A 23238-nucleotide genomic window follows, 5' to 3' on the forward strand; every position below is an offset into this window, starting at 1 on the left:
GTGATGATGCCGTTTATTTGCAGCCCAGTGGTTAGGAACGCTGGGTCCTGCAACGATTCGCTCAGGTAATCCGTCACTGCCTCTATTGCAACGATCCTGGTCATCTCCCGACTCGTCCTGAAGCAGTAATTGATATGCTATATCTATTCTGATATAAAGTGTGTGCATATACAGGAAAAGAATTATGGCAACCTGGTATCTAAACTAGAGGGAGCAGATGGAGGCAATTTACGCCTATTTAAAACTTTCATGCTCTTTTAACCCTCGATATATATGTGACGAGATGGGAAATTACTAGTTATAATTCCAAATTAGCGAATTAGTCTAATTTTGTCGATAGAGAAAACAACGTTCTGTACATGGTACCTAAATTCCATGGTCGTTTGATTCATGCTGAACTCGGAGAATTTACACCTCGCTCCTGCGATGACTTTTGTAAACTCTGCAGGAATACGAAACTCTTGACACCAAATGACCGACCTGTATATTACTGTGTACCACGTTTTTTAACATCGATTTTTTATTTTCTGCACCTCTTTTTGTTAATGCTACAAATATAAATAGATTTTCAGGCAATTTTAAATGCACGACGCACTTCGACTCTAATCCGAGCATGCTCCAGCTACCTGCTCCAAGAAGTGATTTGCTCATCGAGCTATCTAGTGATTTACGTTCCTGCCGAGAAGTGTTGAGGCTCGCCAGGGAAATCACCGCTGTCCAATGGATGAACTATAGAGATGCATGCAAGCATGCAGCTGCTTCTCTCAGAGTTATTTTTCCCGTCAAGTATTTGGAATTCGATGAATTTATTAACGAACTTGCTGTGATCAGACTGATCTAATTTTCGTGAATATTCAGGATTCGTATAGAGTGCTGGATTTATATATACATTTCTGAACGTTATGTCGATGTTTGATAATGGTTGTATTGTGCTATTAATAAAAACCTCTGTCTTGCAGACATCTAGACTTCTAGACTGTCATGACAACAAACTGCGGCCGCGGAAAGCTTTGCATTGTTTCACCCAAATGAAAACTTGCGGTGCCTTTGTTGTGGTGTTCTTTGTTGCGGTGCCTTTTTCAAGCACCTGCAAGATTTCATATTACGATGATGAAGGGATAGCCGAGAAAGAACGCCCTTGACTGTTGAAAAGTTACACGAACGCTGACTATTATTACGAAGGGATATAAGAGTAAGAATGCTCTTGGCTATCGACCATCGTCACGAACGTTGAATGAATCAAGTCCTTCCTGGTTAAAGTTGACAAAACCTCAAGCCTCAAAACAGGCCCAAAGCCACGAAGGTGTTTTTTTCTGGAGGCGCCATATACGGAATAACGCTCCTGAGAGTATCATATGAAAGTATCAAAATTAGAATAATAGGACACGTACGGCACCGTACAACACCTCCAGGAAAGGGGGGAAAGGGCTCTTCGATGATCACTTCGATTTTGCTCTCTTGGCTGTTTCTAACCATGCACTAAGTCCTATTACACAAAATCTGTGCACTATTTGTATAGAGTAAATCTGACGCCTATACCGGAATTTCACAATTCCGGTATATATACTTACAATTATTCTCAGTGACCCAAATACAATTATTATCAGTGTGTAATTATCAGCGTAACACTATGATCCGTAACAACCTCCAATTGGAAGGTAGAGAAGGCCAGTACCAGGATGCGAAGGCATTTAATTATGACGTCATTGATGTCTGGGCGCAGCAACAAAGTTTGAAGACAGGAAGGATGGTACCGGGCATATTCATATTTTGCATTATTCATTTGAAAATATATTTTTAGTTTATATCTGGATCTTAACTAAGTATTTTCAAACTTTTTTAGTATTACAAGTTGTACAAAACGTATTCTGTCTATGGTATTCTAATTAATTATTCTGATACTGCATTGTTTCTCAATTATCTTTATATTTTTATAGCTAGAAAATTTTACGATATATGATCTTACAAAAATTATTGTGTGTATCATAATGGAGTAAAACTATTGGGCTATGTTCATATGTTATACGTAAGCTAGACTTCCACTACCAGATATCGTCAGATAATTCTTTTGGCCCTGGCACGAATTTGTCAGATTTTCTGTAATGAAACGTCGCCGATATCCTGTCTGCTGGCGAGCAAGCGTCGTGACGGCAGCATTCCGCTGTCAATACAGTAACCGAATCAGTCGCACTGCGAGCAGTTATATCTTGCAATTGTGTAGTTCTGCATTTACTAGCATTCTTATCTCAAAAGTTGTGTTTCTTTCGACGAGTTGTGACCGATGGTGACACGACGACTCCGACAAAATGTTGAACAGCCCCACGAAGCATGAATCTCTTACAGCGAATATTGGGAATCTAGTTTGGTTAACTTGTTTTCTTGCCTAACAATGAACGAAACAAATGGAAATGTGTCGCGAATGAAGTAAACGTTATCATTGCATGGCATAGTGCTATGATATGATGTCGTTTTAGTCACTTGTACATGATAGTGACAGTTCTCGTGCTTTGCGTTGATATTCATTTAAATAATGAAAAAAATGTCTTCAGTTTTGGAGGTTCATATCATTTATAGTTTATATCTTGGTAAAGCGATAGTTTATTGGAACCCAGCAAACACAAGGTTAATTGATCGAGTCGAGCAACACTTGTTTGTACATGTTGGAGTTCAAAACATGCTAGTCACCAGAGTATTAGTTACAGTCGTCGATGCACTTGTGTGCAATTCATTACACGTACTGCACGTGTACGCATTGCAACATATCATAGCTAAGAATTTCTTTGCTGTGGTGCTAGTGAAGGTTTCGTGAATGAGATTTTTATTGGCTTCAATTATTTAAGGTTTGTGATCATTTTATTTTAGCAGGGCAGTGACTCTTGAACTTTCTCAATTCGTTATCAGATTTAATTTGCGCACTAAATATCCCCTTCCATGAATGATCGCGACATCAGTTTTCTTAGCTAAATGGAAGCGCACCCGTTATTTTCACGATACCGTTATGCCCGAACGATTGAAAAGTTAGTCCAAAAGAGTTCATATCTCAGTTCGAGTTTTCACCTTCAGTTGATTTCACCTACCTATTACAAATAGAATTAAATAGCGTACGTTCCCCTCCACAAGATTTAAACCTTTTTAATCATTACGAACATTAAAGGCACTTACATAATTATTCGCACTAAGGTTTTGACCCTCGAGCGTTTAAATTTTCAAATCTGTACCTCGCCAGAGGTTTACGGTAAAACTACTGATATATTCATCACTCAGCCAACGCAATTTGCCAGCTCCCAATTTTCAGTGAGCGATCTCAAGGGATGTCGAGAATTTTATGAAACTCTCGCACAGGAAGAAGAATTGAATTTCATTTTTACCTCGCGTGAAATTACAGCATTAGGGGTTTTTATTGGGGGCGAATTCCCGCATAAAAACGATGCATATTTGAGGCATTCAAGTTTGAGTTACACCAAAACCTTGCATTGTTTGCCAAGAGTAGGCGCAGGCGCCAACAACGAACACTGAAGCAATCACAAAATACTGAAAACTTATGGTCTTAATGATAAAATGATTTCCTCGTTTTTCACTCAAGTATCACTATCGTGTATAATTACTTTAAAAATTGTATTATTGTGATGAAGTCTTCATAAATCTCGAAAAGATGTTGTATTCATTAACTTTATTACTCGTTAATAATTATTTAAGCAGTAAATAGCCGACCATCTATCGGTCTTTTGTTTAAAAAAAATTGTTTAGTTATTATTCGAAAAATTTTTTTTCACTAATTTTGAAATGGAGATAGTCAGATTCTTTCTTACTTGTAATTCGGTTTCTTGCAAGATTATTCAAAATGTATGAAACCTAATAGTCATTTTACCGATTGCAATGTACCTATATTCTCAAAATGCATTTATAGTGTATTGTCATACTCATAGTCCTCACACCAATAAAACTATTGCATTATGCCCACATCAATACTGAAAATTCTACAAACTAAATGAACCGTAGTAACTTCATTGCTCAACCATGAATTACTGTATGGAAGCAATCATCATGTTTTATTCACTTCAATTCGAAATCGTACAAAATCTCTTCTGCGAAGCCATGGATTTACGAGAGTGTTGGATAAGTCTCTTCATCAGGGTTCTGTTGTCGTTACCGGGAGTTAGTTTGCTCCTTCTGCTTCGCTGGCTCTTAATTAGACTGCCTTGATGATGAAGAAAAAAGCAGGTCCTTCAATTTATATGAGCTGAGCTTCTCTTGGCCGTACTCTTGAAGGGGCTCCTTTCCATGTTAAGCCGCATTGATCGTTCATAATCAGGGGCGTGTTAATTGAATGACGCACACAGCTCTAGTTACGTTCGTTTCGTGATTTATTTGCATGATATTCTCCTCACTCTTGGGACACATACAGTGGGGGGAAATAAATATTCGTACACTTGAAAAATCGTATTTTAATGTATGTAAGTACACAAACTTAAGTGCTGTTGCTGGGAGGCTGTGCAGTGCAGTGCTGTTGTTGGGAGGCTGTGCCGGAAAACGCCACGAAATAAGGTGCAAATTGAGAAGTCTTGGCAGCAACGCTAAGGCCAGCCACTAAAATATGATAAAATATTATGTGGACTTGAGTTTCGGTCGGTATCTAATCAGGCTTCAGTTTGAACTCTGATAAACATGACCTTAAAGCTCGAGGTTTTTTTCTGTGTGGTACACGAATCATTTCATTTTTGCGTTAAATATTCATTTTTATTATTTTTTATGTTCCTCTTTAAACAATTAAAATGCAATTATTGTTATTCAAATAAGAAGAGAAGTGTGAGAAATTTTTAATATGACATTCTTGTGCCTTGGTAAATATTCATTCGCAGAGTGCTCGTAGTATGTGTACTGTATTTGTGATCGTTTGTATCGTTGTACTTAATAAAGCAAAAAATGGCTGTGATGGTAGGTATATATCACACCAAACTTGCCAAAAACGCACCGGCAGATGATCACATAAAATGCTTGGCCCTCTTAGTCCATATGCTTGGCCCTCTTACTCCATATGCTCGGCCCTCTTACTCTATATGCTTGGCCCTCTTACTCTATATGCATGACCCTCTTACTCCATATGCTCGGCCCTCTTACTCCATATGCTCGGCCCTCTTACTCCTGTCTCTTATACACATCTAGATGTGTATAAGAGACAGGTATATAGTTACGTCNTCGGCCCTCTTACTCCATATGCTCGGCCCTCTTACTCCATATGCTCGGCCCTCTTACTCCATATGCTCGGCCCTCTTACTCCATATGCTCGGCCCTCTTACTCCATATGCTCGGCCCTCGTACTCCATATGCTTGGCCCTCTTACTCCATATGCTCGGCCCTCTTACTCCATATGCTTGGCCCTCTTAGTCACGTCAAAATTTCACCTCAACTGCAGGGGTTTGCCGTTTGCCAGACCAGGTGTGAGCCGCTAGGCAAGCCTGAGGTCGTTAAGCGGTCCAGTAACTCCCCTGGCTCTGAACTTTGAAGCCCGTATCTAAGATACTGCAGAGCAAAACTAGACGAGACCGTCAGGTCTTTGGCCTCGGAAAATAAGTTATATAGTTTGACTTCTTATGCTCACAATTTCTATTAGCAATTGATTACTGATTGATTACTGATTACAAGTTACTGATTAGTTGCTTTTTTTGAGTAAAATCGGTGGATGTAGAAGTTCTGAACATGGATGTACGTTATTTATCTATGCTGTTCCTGGTCTAGTCGTATGCTATCTTCGTGAACTCGATAACCTTCCAGATCTATTATAAATAATACGAGTTTAAAAATTACTTTTTAAAGACAACACTTCTAAAGAATCCAGTGTTTCCGATGTTACACATGTACAATTTATTTCTAATTTTATTTTCAAACATTACAAGAATTAATTCTTAAATTTCATTTCTAAATTAAAAAAATTAAATTTTTCAAAATTGTTTATTCTGTCAATTGATTCATGCATTGTCTCCAACTTTACGCAAGTGTGCAAAATTTCAGACCGATTGGACAGGTAGAAGTGTGTTGAAAATCGATTATAAGATTTGTAGCAGACAGATAAACAAACAAACAAGAACTGAAGTTAAAGAGAAGTGTTGTAAAAATGAACCATCGTGTTCCTGGTATAACTGCAACTGGATTTTGTTTTTGGGGAACATATGTAGTGGCATGTCGAACATAATAGGTATAAACCGATAACATTTTTTCAAATAAACAACATTATTTATCATTTCTGCCCGCATAAATTCTGATCATTAGACGTGAGAATATAATATATTTTAGATCTTTCATCCAAAAAATCATGCTGGACTCATTTGAGCGAGAATTAATTTTAAAAACCGTGCGTTTCAATGAGTTTATTTACACACCAGAAGACTTACTGTTTAGTTATTCGGATTGTGTGGGACCTGCGAGGGGTAAAATATGAAGTGTAGTGAGTCATAGTGACTCACTCAACTTTTTTGTTTTTCTTATTAGATAATGCACTCACTTGTTGTCAAACTAGTTAATTTTGTGTTGATGTATTTGCACATAATTTTTGGTGGTGTTTTAATCAGCAATAGAAGAGTAGTCTGTTGCTTTTCGCTGGCAAATGAGCATCATTTAGCGGAACTGATCGGCTAAATTCAAGCTTACACATTTTTCCTAAAGCCGTGTTTTGACTGGACTAGCCACTTTGCTTTAGCTCATTAGCGCTGAAGTGCTCATTCTTTTTCTCGCTGATTACCTGCGCTAGGCGCGATATTAGGACAGATTAATGCGCCCAATAATCCCAACCACCGCTTCTATGGATTAAATATTTTGAATAAACTTAGAGCTGTTCTTTGCATGATCACATTGCTGATCACATTGATTTTATTTCACGGTTGCTCTTTCCTTTTTACAACACTTCTCTTTAACTTCACTTCTTGTTTGTCTGTCTGTCTGTCTGCTACAAATCTTATAATCTAAATTTAACACACTTCTACTTATCCTATCGATCTGAAATTTTGCACACTTGCGTAAAGCTGGAGACAACGCAAGAATCAAATTACAAAATTATTGATTTTAAAAATTAATTTTTTTAATATTTTAATTTTAAAATTACGTCCGTCCGTGACCTCAAGTTTTCGTCGACGAGAAAATGCGCTCTCTGTCACTCACTGCAGTGAGTACTGAGTTATATTATTTATTATTTAAGACAGCCTAGCTTCACTCTCGAACGCTATTGTCAATAGAAAGTAATCCGTATAACGAGAGCGGAACTACTTCATGGCGTACGTCTATACCAATAGGGGCATATGAAAGTTGATATGAATGTCCTTTCAACGTTGCGATGTGGAAAATGTGTACATATTTCGAGTGATAAACGAGCTCTCCAATTTGTATAATTTACGTTTTAGTCACTTATACATGATAGTGCCAGTTCTCATGCGTTGCGTTGATGTTCATTTAAATAATAAAAAAACTCTTCAATTTTGAGGTTTCATATCTCAGTTCGAGTTTTCCGTCATGTTAGCTATGAATTTCTATTTTATTTATACCATGACGCAACAATGTAATACTGAACTATGTTATTTGCAAATTTCAGGAAAATATTCTGATGTATTCTAGGAACGATAAGATGTAAATATGAAACTTGCTCTTAATGAAAAAGGTTCTAGTACCAGAGGTTATTCTACCCAACTTCATTGTTGAAAGTATCTTATAATAGTTTCGCATTGACTGTGCGAAAGAATTTTTTTTTCATCTCTTGGCTTCAAGTGAAGTTCCATTAATATTACGGTGAAGTTAGTGGAAAGTTTTCTTGCGCTTTGTGGCTGCGGGTTCACGCTGGAAGTATAGAGAGGGTGCATACACCCCAAGCGCGGGGTAACCCTTGTGTGCTGAGCTAACAAGAGTCTGCCCTCCTAATTTGTACCTGCGAAGCAGGCAATGTTCTCACACTGACGCACCCACACGTTCCTGTTACATCTCATACTGTCTTCGATGTCCGAACAAGTCTTAGCTTGCGGAGAATTTGCTGTAGTGATAATAGAATTTGTTCAGTCAATTTTTTTTGTTCGTGTCATTTTCTTGTTCATTGTTCCGTTTTCAATATCCTGTGATAATTTGAATGTTGCTTTTGATTTGAGCGATTTTATTTTTAACTATTATCCAGTGAATGTTTATTGAAAGTTTTGAAATATTTTTTAACTATAAATCTGAAAAATCTAAAATTTTATTAAGAAAATTATGCCGTTATCTTTCTCGCATCTATGCCGCTTGAACCGAACGTCCTCAATTTAATAACATGTACATAAATCCTTATCCGCGCCAAGTGAAGAAACTATCTCCTTAGTAATTTCTATATTTCCTCGTATTCCTACAGCCGTTTTGTGCAGAATTGACATTTTAGGCCTAAAAATCAATCTTTATGTCTTGAAAAATGAAGCACCCATATATCTGTGACAATTTGAAACACTTCATGAGCTTGTGGAACGGTTGCGAACTATTGCATTGAATCTCAGTGATGGAGCCAGAGGACGATAATACCTGGTCAGAGATGGGCGCTGTGTTCCCGTTGACGGAGCTGCACTCTGTTTGCTGTGTGCCGGGGTGTCGCGGGGTGTTTGAAACGCTTCACCCCAGTACGGTGTACAACAAGCGGCCTAGTGAGATAAGTTTTCTATCTACACGACCCTCGGATTCCCCTAAGGCCAGCCGCATCTCGGGCAGAACGCGATGTGAACCTAAGCATTTCCGGCGCTATGACACCGTGTCGTGCGTAGTAAAGTCGCTACATGACAGCCGTTCAAATAGCCCTCAAATCATGAGTAACGCACTGCGCGACCATGATGCTGACCCCTCCTCCAGATTACTCCGCCCCAAAGACGACGAAGTGCCTACTTTGAGTCAGCTTTCAATCGAAAAAGTTTCTCGGCTGGTGGTGCAGGTCTTGAAAGCTGAAACTCCTCATGAAACTTACAAGCAGGTTGGGACCTGGCTGTGCAGATTGCAGGTTGGTGTCGATTCAGTTGTGTGGCGAGTTCAACAAATCAGACCACCATGGCTCCCAGTAGATCTGCACTGGGTTGAAGTAGAGCCTGATCCTTTGTTGTTGTTGCTGGCTTACATTCCTCAGCTACGAACTCTGAGCTACACGCCACTTCCTCATACTTTGCCTACCCTGTCTGCTCTCCTCTGTGGCCTGCCGCATCTCACACGCCTCCAGTTACGGCACACCGCTGACGACACGATGATGCGCATGGTCGGCCGCAGCTGCCCTTCATTGCAGGTGCTCTGCGTCAAAGGCTCTAGGAGCGTGAGCGACGCTGGACTCCGGTACATGGTGTTGAAGCCTGGAGCTTCATCGCGGTGCGCTTGGCGATTTCTCTACCGACGATGGAAGGAGCTCAAGCCTGTGCTCGTGAGCAGCCAGCACCAGCGCGAGTATGCAAGTCTGCCACCCGTACCTGCCGTGGCCGCGCATCAGCGCACCGAACTTGCAGGAGCCCTGCGGCACCTCGATCTGAGAGGTACCAAAGTTACGATGTCAGGAGCGAGGTGGGCCGCCAAGTGTGCTCCACAAGCACACTTATTGCTACTCAGCTCGTCTGCGAGCCACAGTCTGACGTCTCGGACCAAACGATATCACAGTCTCGAGGAACAGCAACCGGACCTCTTCCTGCTACCTCCCACTTGAATGACTTTAGACGCCCTCTAGGAAGTCAGCCAGTGCCTTGCTAATGTTACAGCTCCACCATGTACCTGATCCTCTCAACCCTGCTCCCGTGTGTGTTGCAATTTCTGACAAATTGATAACTCCCAACTCAACTTTCAGTCATTAATCATTAGTGCAAATTATCTTTGTATCATATTACTCATTGCATGGTGAGAAACACGTATGGCCAAAATCATCTCCTTGGTACTTGAGAGTGACACCTACTGCATCCAACTGGACTCCTTCAATCGCTTGCCGATCAATCAATTTTTGTGAAACTCCTTGTAAATTTTTGGCGTGAATATGCAGCAAAAAATCCTTCGTGAAGAATGCCATTTCATTTACATTGATAATCCTGCTGATCAAGCAACGTTGCAACGCGTTCTTCTTTCGGCGTGCTCATTCAGAGGTAAGTTCGTTTGTAACATCATTTTATGCTTTATTTGATTGCCTTGGTTACGACTTTAAAACGGTCTTCGTCGGCATTACATTGTCAGAGATATCTCGAAAGTTTTCCGCCAATACGAAAGTCGTTATCTATTGACAACATTTGGTCGACTCTCCGCCGTCGATGACTGTCGTTATTCATTTCATGTTATTTCTTATTTTTTATCATCCATGTTTTTCGGGGATTCTATTGAGAGCCTTTGATGGAGACTCGTGATCTTCGCATCGCTACCCTTCAATTTATCCAATGCTCCAACATTGCGTCGCTGCTTCCCAATAATAATGCTGAACCCGACGGTAATCTCGAGTCCCAAACGGGTCCCAATTCCTCTGGGCTTTACGAGAAAATCGGGAAGTTTTTCTCATGATTTTCTTTAAAGTCGATTGCCAGTGCAATACCGAACGAGATGAATAGTGGCTCGAGAAATGGAAAATCCTGTCAGCAAATATTTTATTTCTTTGCCGGTGCTCACTGCCTCTGGAAATCGTCAAGTTTTTCATAAAATAATGATATTTATTTAGGTAGATGACCTTAATTGCGTTTACAACACTTTGCTAAATACACCGAAAAATCAATTGATTTTAAATTTATTTAGACTCGTTTTTGGTGTTGAAATTTATCACAAAGGTGACTATATCATTTCATGCTATTTATTGGAACTTCCAGTTTCATGATACGAGTTCCTATTTAATACAAACCTCGACGACTTGTATTTGCCCCTGAAAATCTAAACCCTGCACTTTCTCTCACGATACGTCGACACTTGACGTTTGAATGATTTTAAAATTTGACAATATTGATGCTCCAGGTTTTATTATGACGGCTATGATTTCGTTCGGCAGCTGTCACTCTATATAAGAGATTTTCACACCGTAAACGAGATCAGACTTGTTATACATAATATGCGTAAACAATTTTGAATTTTTTATTGCAAAATTTCTTATGCTCAAATCTCTTGCATAAAAAATATGCACAAGTTTAGTTAACCAAGTGATAAAATTTAATTGTGTTGAATAGTCGTATTATTGATGAAAATGGGGAATATCCCCCCAAAACATCTAAAACAATTTTTAAATTTAAAATTCCCCCACCTGTTACTCCCTTTTCCAGTTACTCCCATTTGATGGCAAGAGTGTTGCAGTGCTGCGTAGCTTTTGCAAATGGTCTTGCGTGTCTTATTAGTTATTTATTTCGTTCCGAAATCGCGAAATTGCCGATTCTATGTAATCGGCAGCCAGTTTGTCGAATCTGTAGAATCAGCATTTCGTTACTGATTCAGAAAACCGGACGTTAGAGGTAGAAGATAAATCGACAGTTAGAGTTTTAGTGTTTTAGAAAAAGTTAGGTCAAGTTCGGTCAGATTCCTTTATATTTAAATATTAAAAAAAAGGAACTTGGCTGATTGACCTAGCCTCATATGCCTATAGTATAGAAATGCTGATTCTAAAGATTCGGCAAACTGGCTGCCGATTCCATGGAATAGGCAATTCCGCGATTTCGGCACGACATATACAGTGGGGGGAAATAAATATTCGTACACTTGAAAAATCGTATTTTAATGTATGTAAGTACACAAACTTAACAGGAAAAGTGATTTAAATTATGTATAGAGACGCATAATATTCAAAAATACTATCAAAAGAAATTAAATCTCAATGCAATTTGATAGTATTTTTGAATACTATGCGTCTCTATACATAATTTAAATCACTTTTCCTGTTAAGTTTGTGCACTTACATACATTAAAATACGATTTTTCAAGTGTACGAATATTTATTTCCCCCCACTGTATAAGGCACGTTTTCGTTTTACGACAGCACATGGTGTGCTTGTTAAGAAAGTAGCTACGGAGCAGCTGACTGCACTGCCACCAACCAACACATTGTTCTTGTGCTCATCCAAGGCAGTTAGGATGAGTTGTCGTAAAACTACACTCAAGCCGTGAAAGAAGCAATCTGCTTTATCTGACTTTCACTGGCAGGTCCAGTGTTCGCATCTCCCAAAATATTTGCAGAAAAATGCTCTGGAGAAAGCCAACACCATAAAACTATTGTCATGTCTTCTTGTTAGAATGGGCTGTGGTTTGTCAGTCAAATTGGTCTTGTAAACCACGAACGATATCAAAACTATCTAATTTCGGCTGAAGGGGAATCTTTGTAAATAGAATTACCAGGATTCCTGATAATACATATCCTGGCAAATGAAATAAGTTTCGCATTTATCTCGCTTCATATGAACAGTCATTTTCTTACTGGTATTTTATGTTCATGAGCGACCCCAAAATAGTTTGTAGTATCTAAATGCGGGTTTCAATTGTGGGGTTCCTTTGTGTCTCTAAATGTATAATTTTTGCTGATGAATGTCAAACCACCCATGGCTGAAAATCGACGACGATCCCCAACTTCCACCTTTACAGCTTAATGATGACTAATTTCCGACCTTAGGTCCGAGGTATTTGATTGTTTTGAAGCGCGGGTAAACTAATTTGCCTCTATTTTGCAAATTTTGGGTAACAAGGAAGTCGCGCCGCTATTTGTATCAGTACGCTTAAGATGGAAGCAGCACATTTGGGATGAGAGCAAAAGCCGCAGCCAATCAATTCTGGTGATTGTCGAGGGCTGGAGGATGAAGGCTGTCTCTCCAGCGCTGCAATTACTGAGGGCGCAAATCAATAATGCGTCCTGTTGGGGGGATAATCTTACTGCAGTCATCATCATAGTGAATATATTGTATTGTGAGGGCATGAATAAATGCAATGGCTTTTATGATGTTTTAGGTTTGTGCTGATTACCGTATAAATTATGTGTTTTTATTTGTTTTGTAGTGTATTAATTCTATATGCATCTGCATGACACAGCTTTGATAGTTGCTGTGACCTAGATTCTGTCTATGTTCGTAAAACATCTCATGATAACGTGTCCGTTTACATCTTTAATTATTCTGTAATTTTTGATCTGTTTTAGTTTTAAATGCTTGCTCTGTTTTGGAAAAAAATTGTCGCATACATTAACTTTCTCCAACTTTCTCCATAACTGTTTTTTAAACATTTGACAGCTGTCACGCACTTACATTTTGCATTTAGATAAGTTGCGTAAAAATATAAAATGAAATGAAAAAATGAAAATGGAAAGAATAACTTTCTCATTAATGCATGAGGCATCATTCCTAAGTTTTACTGCAACATGACATAGCAGTTTTTTTTAATTTATGGCTACAGCAGCAACTGGCTACTGTATTTTATGGCTACTGCAAAGACTTTGATTAACATGGGTTCTTGCTGCTTAGATTACTTATTGATGTGAGTAACTGTACTGTATTGAGGGGGTTTTATTACCAGATGCGAGCAAAAGTTTCAGTGTAAGATCATAATTAAAGAATTAACCATTTTGAACTTAGATGCTACCTGGAAGGTGGTTAATTGGGAATAATTTGGCCTTGTCTAGTCTCGTAAGATCTTTCGCTGGAGCGTATATAAGTTTCTCCTCCACACATGCTCAACTATTCGAAGGTAAGCGGTTCCATGGTGCCGACCAACTGCCTCAATGTAACAATATAAATATTTTTATATAATTTGAACCTTATGAATTAAAACTAATAGCGAACCATTTTATGAAATTTTGCTTGAACTTTTCCTCTCTTGGTTTCTTGATTCAAGAGTTGTTTATTTAAGTTGATAAATTTGCTCCCTTGTTTTGCTTGTTGCTATTCATTATTCCGTGAACGTACGTCGTCACATTTTACTCACTGATAGTTCATAGTTGATAACTGTAGTAACGGTATTATTTTGTTAAAAGTGAGCTGTCAAGTTTCCTAGACTGCTTTGAACAGGCTGAGCCTTCAAAGCTTGCACCGTGCTCAGGCACACCGTCCACTTAATAAGGCTAGTTTGCATGTGAATGCCATTCAAGTCGAGTTAGCATCTCAATGCCATGGCACTCGCTTTTCAAGGCGAGTTTGGGAGCACTATAGCCAACCGCCGCTTGCATGTTTCACTCGCGGCTTTGAGTGACGTCGCGTCTCTTGCCTTGAATCGTGATGAGCTTTCCACTTCCTTTGTTCATTTAATGTTCGATTTGGGCTTACGGATAAGAGGTAATGCTTCCAGGCCAAGCGTCGTGAGTGACGCTTTTGTTACCGTCTTGAATTATTCTGCAATACTAATGAAAGAGGGGACGCGCTGTTAATTAGGAATGGGCGGTGCAGGGCTGCTTTTGTCCGTTATGCGTACAGCTTCAGCCAATTGGGCTTATTTTATTCATGGTCTTTTGTTTTTTTTTTCGTCTTTCTGGAATGTTATTAGTTTTGGTCTATGTACGCAAAACACCACTCAGTGTATTATTTTCCTTAACTTTTCGTAGAAATCATAGGCACTTTCTTCTAAAGTTAATGCTTCTGGATTTTTCCCAAAGTTACTTGCTGGGCAGTTTGTTTCTTGCCTTATTCTCTTGCTTTCGGATCTTGATGGCTCTTGGAAGCACTAGCCATTCTCTCAAATGAAGCCCTATTGTACGTTCAGAGCCGGCATGTGTGTGTGTGTTCATGTGATGTCCTCGCCCCCTCTTGTTGTGATTCCGCCCTTGTTTCTTTTTCCAAAACCGTTTTTTCAATTCACGTGTTATCGGAGGTTAAAACTCTTATTCATCCAAGAAATGCGTTATGTCAGTCTGTATTCGTTAATTTTTTCTGAATGAGAAACACACTGCATGCAAGTGCACTGGCTAAACAATGTGGCATGCATACGTTATTTTACGATATGCGTTAAGTAAAAATATAGAAATTAAATGATGAAATAATTCTTTAACAATTATCTTCTGATTGCCATTCAATGGTTTTTCATGGGTAAATTTTACATTCGTGTATATTGGGAAAATTGTTTCGATCGTGCAGCAGCTGGTGCTCCGAATTCTAATCATATGCCAGAGTACTGAGCTCCAGCCTGTGCAAACGCATAACATTTCATTGTAGCCATTCAGGCTTAATTTTTGCACTTATCTTCAAGTGTTTCCTCAGTCCTTGTCAGAAATGGTCCCATTGCCACTACCAACACTCCATGCAGGAGAATACATGAATGTTTTATGGCAAATTCGCACTTGTCTGATTTCGCAATTTGATGTCCGTGACGAAATTTAATTTGAATCTGTATTTTCCGTGAGCGAAAAGAAGATATTGTCGTGAAAATTACGATGAAAACGTTCTATGCGGTAAATTTGAGAAGTACGGCTTTGTGACTCAAGTTTATTTGAATATAAGAGGAAAATGAGAACAATTTTTTGGTTTTATGAAACATCTTTCAGGGTTTCTTGAGAACTTGTGGCAAAATTGATTCACGCATGGGCGTCAAGTTTCGTCATTTGTGGGTTTTGAGGCACCGTAGTGTTACATAGATGTCGCCATGCTGCACAAACCGGCTATTGCATTTCACTTGTCATAAGGAAACTTTGTCATAAATGTTGAGCAAGTCTATTACTTAAGACAACTGAAAATTTCGTGATTTACGACTTACTCTGCATCATGAGGCTTTCATGTCTGATGCGTTTCTGAATAATAGTGAGTTTTTAAATTATTATCTTGGTTTTCATGTATTTATTTACAAAATGATGACATTTTATAGTTTGATGAATTATATTGCTTTTGGATTGGCAATATTTATATGAGTCAACTGCATGCGATGTCGATTACTTAAAACAAGTCTGTCAATAGCGACAGCACGCGTTTAGATGCACTGCACAACACAGCTGCGTTCGAAACGTTCGCTGCAATTTGGCGAATGACAAAACGAGCTGTAATTCAGGTACAGAGTATTCATTTCCTGATGTATAACGTCATGTACATGCGAACAACGACGCGTCCCCATAGAGCTACGTTCAAAATGTGTACTAACGTTCTATTTACTATCTAGGATACGTTCATGCCTCAGGAGTAATCCTATCTGTTCATTAAATCTCTTTTACCTTCGGATATTTTTCCCAAGTAATTGATCAATGTATTGTCCAAGCATTGAGTAGATTATAAAGTTGACAGTGAGTATCATCATCGTATCATTTCAAGTAAGACTGCCCTGTCTGCCATGACGTTATCGTTGGTGTGCTGCTATCATAGAATGAATATCAATCACAATGTTTGTGAAAATTGTTTCGTGTACCTTCGTCACTTTGCGAACATGTTTGCTAAATATCATTGTTGCTCGTGATCCTACTTTAAACAGGGGCTTCACCACCCCGAGCATGCACGGCCATCAAAACGGTTCGTTTGACGTGCCCGCATGAGCTCCCTAGCGACGGGTCTCAAAGTTTCAATGGTTACGAGTTTCCTTGTTTCTGGGCTTTTTATTGCAGCTCGTAAAACAGACTTAACATGTGATTCCAGGAGCTAGAGAGAATTACTGCCTCCGAGAATTTATTTTCATTGCCATAGCTAGGGTCATAAAGAGGAGGAAGGAAGAGATTGTCACTTCATCTGAAACGCGTCTTGATAAAAGATTTCATTTTTTACTAGATTATCTTTATTATTCTTACATTCTCGCTTGTTATTTCTGGATTCTTAAATATGCATTTATAGCAAATCTAAGAGTATATTTGTTTTCACCTTCTCTTTACAAATATGTTCGAATTATATAGTTATGCTAAGGGTTTGCCTATGAACTTTTTGATTAAGGAATAATATTTGGATTAAATTTAGCTGTATCTATAGTGACAGTTACGCAATTACTGCTATAAAATATTTCAGGGAGTTAGAGCAACGCAGATGACATGAGTACGAAGAATTTGCGGAAAAATAAGTAAAAGGATAAGCTTCGATTACAACATTCCGTATTTTCTTTACTTTGTATTCACGCTAACTTCACGTTGTGCAGAATCACCAGCCAAACTTCATTTCCATTGCTCAGTGGTTTGCATAAATCACCAACTTCACTTCAATCTTGGGAGCCACAGAGAGCGAGACAGAAGAGTGTTCTCGTGTCGAGACTTTGTCGTCCCTACTCTCGAGGCTCGCGAAATGCGTAGAGCTTTTCCGCCCGACAGCTGACGATCTTTCTTTCTTTGCCGGGCAGAAGAGCTTCTGTTCTCTCTGGAGCTCTGTCTTTGTTTCATCCCTGGCTTCATGACGCGCAATAAAGCCGTGCTTCCGTGGTTTCTTTTTCGAAATAAAGGTTCCTGTTAATTTTTCTTGCGAACCCTCGCGCGCGCTTTTACACTAAAGTTAGTGAATTCGGTTCCTTTCCTGCGAATTTTCTTCCACGACTGACGCGGAGTCACAGAAATCAACTAATACTAAAATCATTGCAAGCTCGTCTATTTGCAAATTTCGATATTTGTCTCGCGTTCCTGAGCTTTTTCTCTAGATTTCATTTGACTGCAAGGCAATAACCGAGCACAGTCTTTCTGACGAAGGCCTCATAGTCGCGACTGCTCGCCTATGATAGGTGAAGTAACGTTTATTAGCTCTTTTCCTAATGCTTACATCAAGTGAGCGCACAAGCTCTAGCTCTGAAATGGTCGTGTCGCAAAACACAGAAAAGTAATTGATTACATTTAGTCCATCTAATTCAATTTAAGCTGATTACTTGTATAATTGTTTCATTTTAGCTCAATGTTAAGTATATAACAATAAAGAATGCATGCAGGTCAACTTGTTGTGCAATGTTTGCAGAAAACGAAGTTATCCTAGACAGTCCTGAAGAGTAGCCAAACACTGAGACTTTTGTAGCATTTTTTGCGTTACTCACGGTCATGCGTTATGGGGAGGTCTTTATAGGTCAGGGCTGCCACGTGCCGGCCTCTCACGGCTGATTTATGCATGCCTATAAACTCTACTGTTGCTCAAACCTCGCCGTCCTTCCAGCCAGGCAGTTCCTTGTGCACAACTGCCTCTATCCTGGCGTCGTTTACGACTCGTTATTAGTGGTGAAGTGCTCGTGTTAGAGCTATAAGTTACACGACCACTGCTCTGTATTGTAGATCTTGTAAATCATAGCATTGTGCTCATTTCTCTGTGACGTAATGGTACTGGGCAAGTGAACTTCTCATAGTTATACAAGCATTCTGAAATAGCGTCACTTATTGCCTAGATTGATTTAAAGCTAAAATCTATAATGTCGCACATCATTTTGACATTGATTAGCTTCCAGATGTGCTGTTCAGATGGAAGGTTCTATATTCATGTCATTCACAGCATTATTGGTTTCCTCAGACGTGCCCATGAACAAATGTGTGTCCAAGAGCCATGAAATCGCTTATTTTCAAGTTAACTTATCAAACAAAAATTGTCTTCAATGACCTCCGTTTCTTCTGCTTTACGTCCAGATCCATATCGCCTGAAGTCGGGAAAAGGGAAGCCAATCTAAATATTTTATGTTCAATGTCAAATGTGAACCCACTATATATGTATATCTATCTTATGTGCCAAATCAGATAAGAAATCCGGTTTCGTAGCGTCGTCGTTTTTTGCAATAGAAAATTATTTTTTACTTCGATTTGCGTCTTTCTCCGTCTCCCTTAATCCCTCGCCGTTACCCTTGATTAATTGGAGAAAATTCAAGAGTTAAATCGTCATATGGGGCCCAAAAATTATTGTCGTCCACATCATGCAAATTGCATGGTTTTTTCGCAACGCTTTTTCTCTTGACTACGTTGGCTTGATGTCATGCAATTCATCAGTCTGTGCTGTAAATAATTAAGGAGTTCTTCGAGGATATGCAGGCTGACATTGGATAATTGATTGCCACGCAACGTAGTTTTTTTTACTATATTTATTACAGAAATAATAAATCGGACTTTATTTTTATATGGAGTTTCAACAGGTTTTCAAGTTTTCTAAAAACTTCCTTTTTAATTACACTTAGGCGTCGAAAAAAAGACACGATCGCAGTTCTGAGATTAAAATCCATATATTCTAACGTTTCGGCTATCTACACTTTAGCCATCATCAGAGTGAACAAGATGATAATCTGGAAGGAATAGAAATTCAGAAAAATATACAGTAAACTAAAATATCAGATCAGATTTTATCTATACAAATTGAGGAAATTTGGCATCTCTTGGTATTTTACATTGATGTACGGATTATTTTGTCTAATAGCTATTGCCTCAGCTATTCTAAGGTCTAATACTTCAGAAAAAGAATGAATTACAGAGAAACAGTCGGATATGTTGTTGGGAACAGGGCTGTTATGGTCTTCAACGAAGTGCTTGTGGATACTGCTGCTACTATAACGGTGCTGTTTACTTCTTCGTTCCAAAGTACTGTACAAGTGGTGTATCCGAGATATGAGGCATTACAGCCTCATATCTCTACATACATCCAGCCTCTACATTTTATCCAGAATCATTATTCGACGCCTAAGTGTAATTGAAAAGGAAGTTTTTAGAAAACTTGAGAAACTGTTGAAACTTTATATATATTTATTACAGCTTCCCACTAAAACTAGACTATGATAATATGATCCATGAAATCTCGATAATTTTTTTAAACATAAAATTTAGGTGCATCCTTATACTTGGGGTGTATTCTGGTGACCTCTTTATTTTCAATCCAGCAATTATATAATCCCCATCACTGCGATTCTCTTAGTTGCAAATTATCTGGTAATATGCATTGTTTTGTGTGTCGTTTATATTGAATCTTAGTTGATTCATAAGCTCAAGATGTTGTTCCTGCAGCAGGTTTATGAATGACGTGGCAAGTGAAGGCTTTTGCATAATAACGGCTGAGGATTTCAGATGAACATTAGTGACCCTGAAGCTCATCTGACACAGCTTCATCACACTTATTTGAACGATAAGTAAATATTTATTATTTTCTTAGCCTTTCGGGAGCAAGAACAAGAGGCTGTTAATTTTAGCTTTGAAAATTCTTGCCCTTCAACTTTATTATGACGCTGAAGTACCGTGCAGCTGCAGCTTGCATCTGACGAAGTGTCCCGAAAATCGAGTTAGAGTTTGATCGATAAACTCAGACTCTCATAATGAGACGCTCCGGGCGTCCTCCTGTTTTCCTCTTTGCTTCATTCGTACGGAGATTGCACGTCAAGACTCCCTGATTGATGACAACATTTAGTTGATGATCTAAAGTTACTTTTTCTTCGAGGGACTCCGAGATTTTCTGTCTGGTATTTCTCCACGCGCAGTCATACTCAACACGTGGACCAAGTTGATTTACAGTTATGTTGTAAATTGTCATTTTCCAGTTAGTTGCATTGAAATTAATGGGAATTTGCTTTCAATGAGACAAAATATCATGAATTTTATTGCTATAAGTACATTCCATATACTATATTCGACCTATCGATTGCACTAGATGGCAAGCGCATCATTTTGTGTCTCAAAATTTTTTTCTTTTAATTGACTTTAACCAGTTCCTTCATCAGCTCCTTTTTTTATTTAAACGTAATTTTGTTTTATTGAAATTTGTAAACGTATAATGCTCTAGAATCTGGATCGCACTGTATGCATTTGACTACAGGAGTGGAGGTCCACGAAGAAATTTCCAATTGTTCCTGAGGATTCCCAGCCTTATGATGCTCCCTAAGTGTTGCTTCGTGTCTCCTGAAGCCCTTCAAGTATATGTTTATAGATCCTTTAGAAGAACTCGAGTATTGCGTTGTTGCCGTTTACTGCGTCTCGATAATGGAGAAAATAGACCAGCAAAAGTTTTCGGCCTTTGCTTGGAAACTTGGTATAAAGATAGAGAGGTCGATTGCAAGGATTTTGATGGCGAACCCAAAATAAACATTTACAGTCTTTGCATGTATCATAAAACTCACAACTCCCATCTCATTCCAGTTGACAAACCATGAATAGTGAGTAATTCCTTATTTAGTATAAATCAGTGATCACTTCGTATATGTGGTGTTAAATAATCTTCATATCACCTTTTGGTTTTTAGTTGTAAGCATTGTTAAATTATTGTTTTTTTCTCTAGAGTGACGTTTTTTTTAATTTTAACTAACAAAATCGTTTGAAGAGGTTCGAGATTATGCAAATCAGCGGGTTCATATTTTGCACCCGCGATGCTGGAAGGTGAAGTAAAGCTTGCGACGAGGAATGGTCCGCCTCGCGTGCTGTTGGCGCTAGGCTTCAGCTCCTCGAGTCTCTTTGTATATGTTCAATGACAGTCCCTGGAGACAGAATGTCCCATCAATTTAATGTCTGTAGGAGGCGGCCCTGCTTACTGTGACTTTTACTATTCTCATAGACGTGTGGCCACGCCGGGATTCAGTGCCGGTGCGTCGACCACCAAACGCAGTTTCCTGATCCCGTGTATTCTCAGCGACTAAAATGACAAACGCTGGGAGCCAGCCTCGTCGCTTCGGGCACTTCACGGGGTGTAATAATTTAATTTTTCTCTCCATTCTGTTGAGTTTAACTTCTTCAGCCTACTGCTACGTATCTTCTCTCCAGTAACTTGCGATGTTGCTGGGCATATTTCTTTTTAAATGTCAGGATAACTAACTTTTGACTTTGGATTACTGTGAACTTGGACAGTTAGCCAAATGCGCACTCGACTGAATTTAAGAATAAAGAATACCGATTTTTTAATTCTGATTAAACTGTGAAATTACGCGGCGTTGTCATCGGGATTCGACTGTTGCCATTATCGCAAGAGAAAGGGAGAACAAATACTTCTATACATCATAAAAATCACATGGAAGGACAACATGTGCAACATTCCCCGCTTTAAATGCAAGATACAGTAGCTTATGCATTTAAAGTTCCAGTTAACTAGGTAAAATTTATGTTAGCTCTCTCGCAACAACTTAAAAAAGTTTTTTTTGCGTATCCATTTATGAATTAAATACAGAGGCTAACTCAATTGTTACCGTTATTAAATTTCATTTTAATACGTTACGTTTCTGAATTAATTCGATGCCAATCATGCGCTACTCTACCCAGAAGGAAAATACTTTGTATTGATGTCTTAAAATGTGATGCATTTCTTGCAGAGAGAATAACGTCTTTTTCCCCTTACTTTTAGCCCTCTCTATCTAGGGCAGGATATTACAGCGAGGCTTCATCTCATGTAAGCGCCTTAACTTGTCGGGCGCGTGCAGCGCCTGCGCAATTTATCACAAGTTTTGCAATTGGGGTTTATACTTTCTAAGAATTCCCGCAATTCCAGTCAAGATTGTTGTCGGACCTAGCTTGGTCATATGGTAGTGTTCAATGTTTTCTGGCTCTTCAGTTCATTCAAAGACTTCACTGATCTGCAAATCAATCTGCCTTCCCGAGCAATATAATCTATGAATATGTTGAAAGACTTAAGAATGATGAATATATTGTCCACTTAAGAATGTGATGTTTACATTGAGAATGTGATGATTACAATGATAAACTTCGTTTATTTTTCGTTTCTAGTGCGATTCTACGGGTTTCTTTATCTTTGCTCTGAGGTGTTCTCCTGTTGCAAGACAAACAATTTATCATTCTGCTATCTTTTATGTCGTTTATTTTTCGACAACAGCTGAATAAGTTCATTATTGTTTTCCTTCCTTCTTCACTGCCAGTCTATCTGTATGCCATAGCATCATGGTTATTCCGTATGTCCTTTCCTGAGGGACATAAATAAACTTGTATACGTTTACCTGCATAAGCAAAGCACGTGAAATTACCACTTGGTCATTACTGATGCTTACCATTACCTGAAGAATATAGTCATATTTATACCTATAATTTTTATTTCGTATGAATATTGTTTGTTCATTTAAATGCAATGTTTGTTTGATAATTTCATACAAATTGGTCACCGATATAAGCTGGGAGTAGTTTTGTACACAAATGGAGACTCTAACCCAATCGTCATCACGTAAATAAATTATATGTTAATCATAATGGCCTGAATTGCTTGCAGGAAGCATCGTTTGCGCGTTGGTTGTTTGGGTGTCCATAGCTCGGCTGATGCCGGAAGTCGCGCTAGAAAGCGCCTTCCGCAGTCGTCTTTTCTTGGCCTACTGCCAGACCGGAGCCTCCTGTAACAGCCTGTGGCCTCAGTCTTCGCCAGTCATTGGCCTCAGCCTCTATCAGTCCCCGGCCTTAGAATCTGTCAGTCTCTAGCTACAGTCCGTGCCACTCTTTCGTCCCAATCCCTGCCAAGCTGTAGACCG

The 23238-nt window shown here is 38.9% G+C and overlaps 2 protein-coding genes across 3 annotated transcripts in view; both read left to right on the forward strand.

The window, feature by feature from the left end:
• Positions 1-23238, forward strand: part of LOC108678122 (protein phosphatase PTC7 homolog) — a 64729-nt gene that overhangs the window by 27524 nt on the left and 13967 nt on the right. The window contains exon 1 of one of the 2 annotated variants that reach the window (XM_018166469.2): positions 9913-10100. The exons of the other annotated variant lie outside the window; for it this stretch is intronic. Within the exon in view, the coding sequence (XP_018021958.1) occupies positions 9995-10100 (106 nt within the window). The 5' untranslated portion in view covers positions 9913-9994. Of the gene's footprint in view, positions 1-9912; positions 10101-23238 lie in introns of those variants that run through there. 2 annotated transcript variants of the gene reach the window in all.
• LOC125178577 lies at positions 8351-9792 on the forward strand. Its single transcript, XM_047882681.1, has one exon. It carries the CDS (start codon positions 8501-8503, stop codon positions 9671-9673), a length of 1173 nt encoding a protein of 390 aa, XP_047738637.1. The 5' UTR covers positions 8351-8500; the 3' UTR covers positions 9674-9792.

Source organism: Hyalella azteca, unplaced genomic scaffold (assembly GCF_000764305.2).
Source record: "Hyalella azteca isolate HAZT.00-mixed unplaced genomic scaffold, Hazt_2.0.2 contig11024, whole genome shotgun sequence".
Taxonomy (NCBI): domain Eukaryota; kingdom Metazoa; phylum Arthropoda; class Malacostraca; order Amphipoda; family Hyalellidae; genus Hyalella; species Hyalella azteca.

What these genes read in the sequence shown, in the direction of transcription:
- LOC125178577 (XM_047882681.1), top strand. Translation starts at nt 8,501, where the DNA reads ATGGAGCCAGAGGACGATAATACCTGGTCAGAGATGGGCGCTGTGTTC.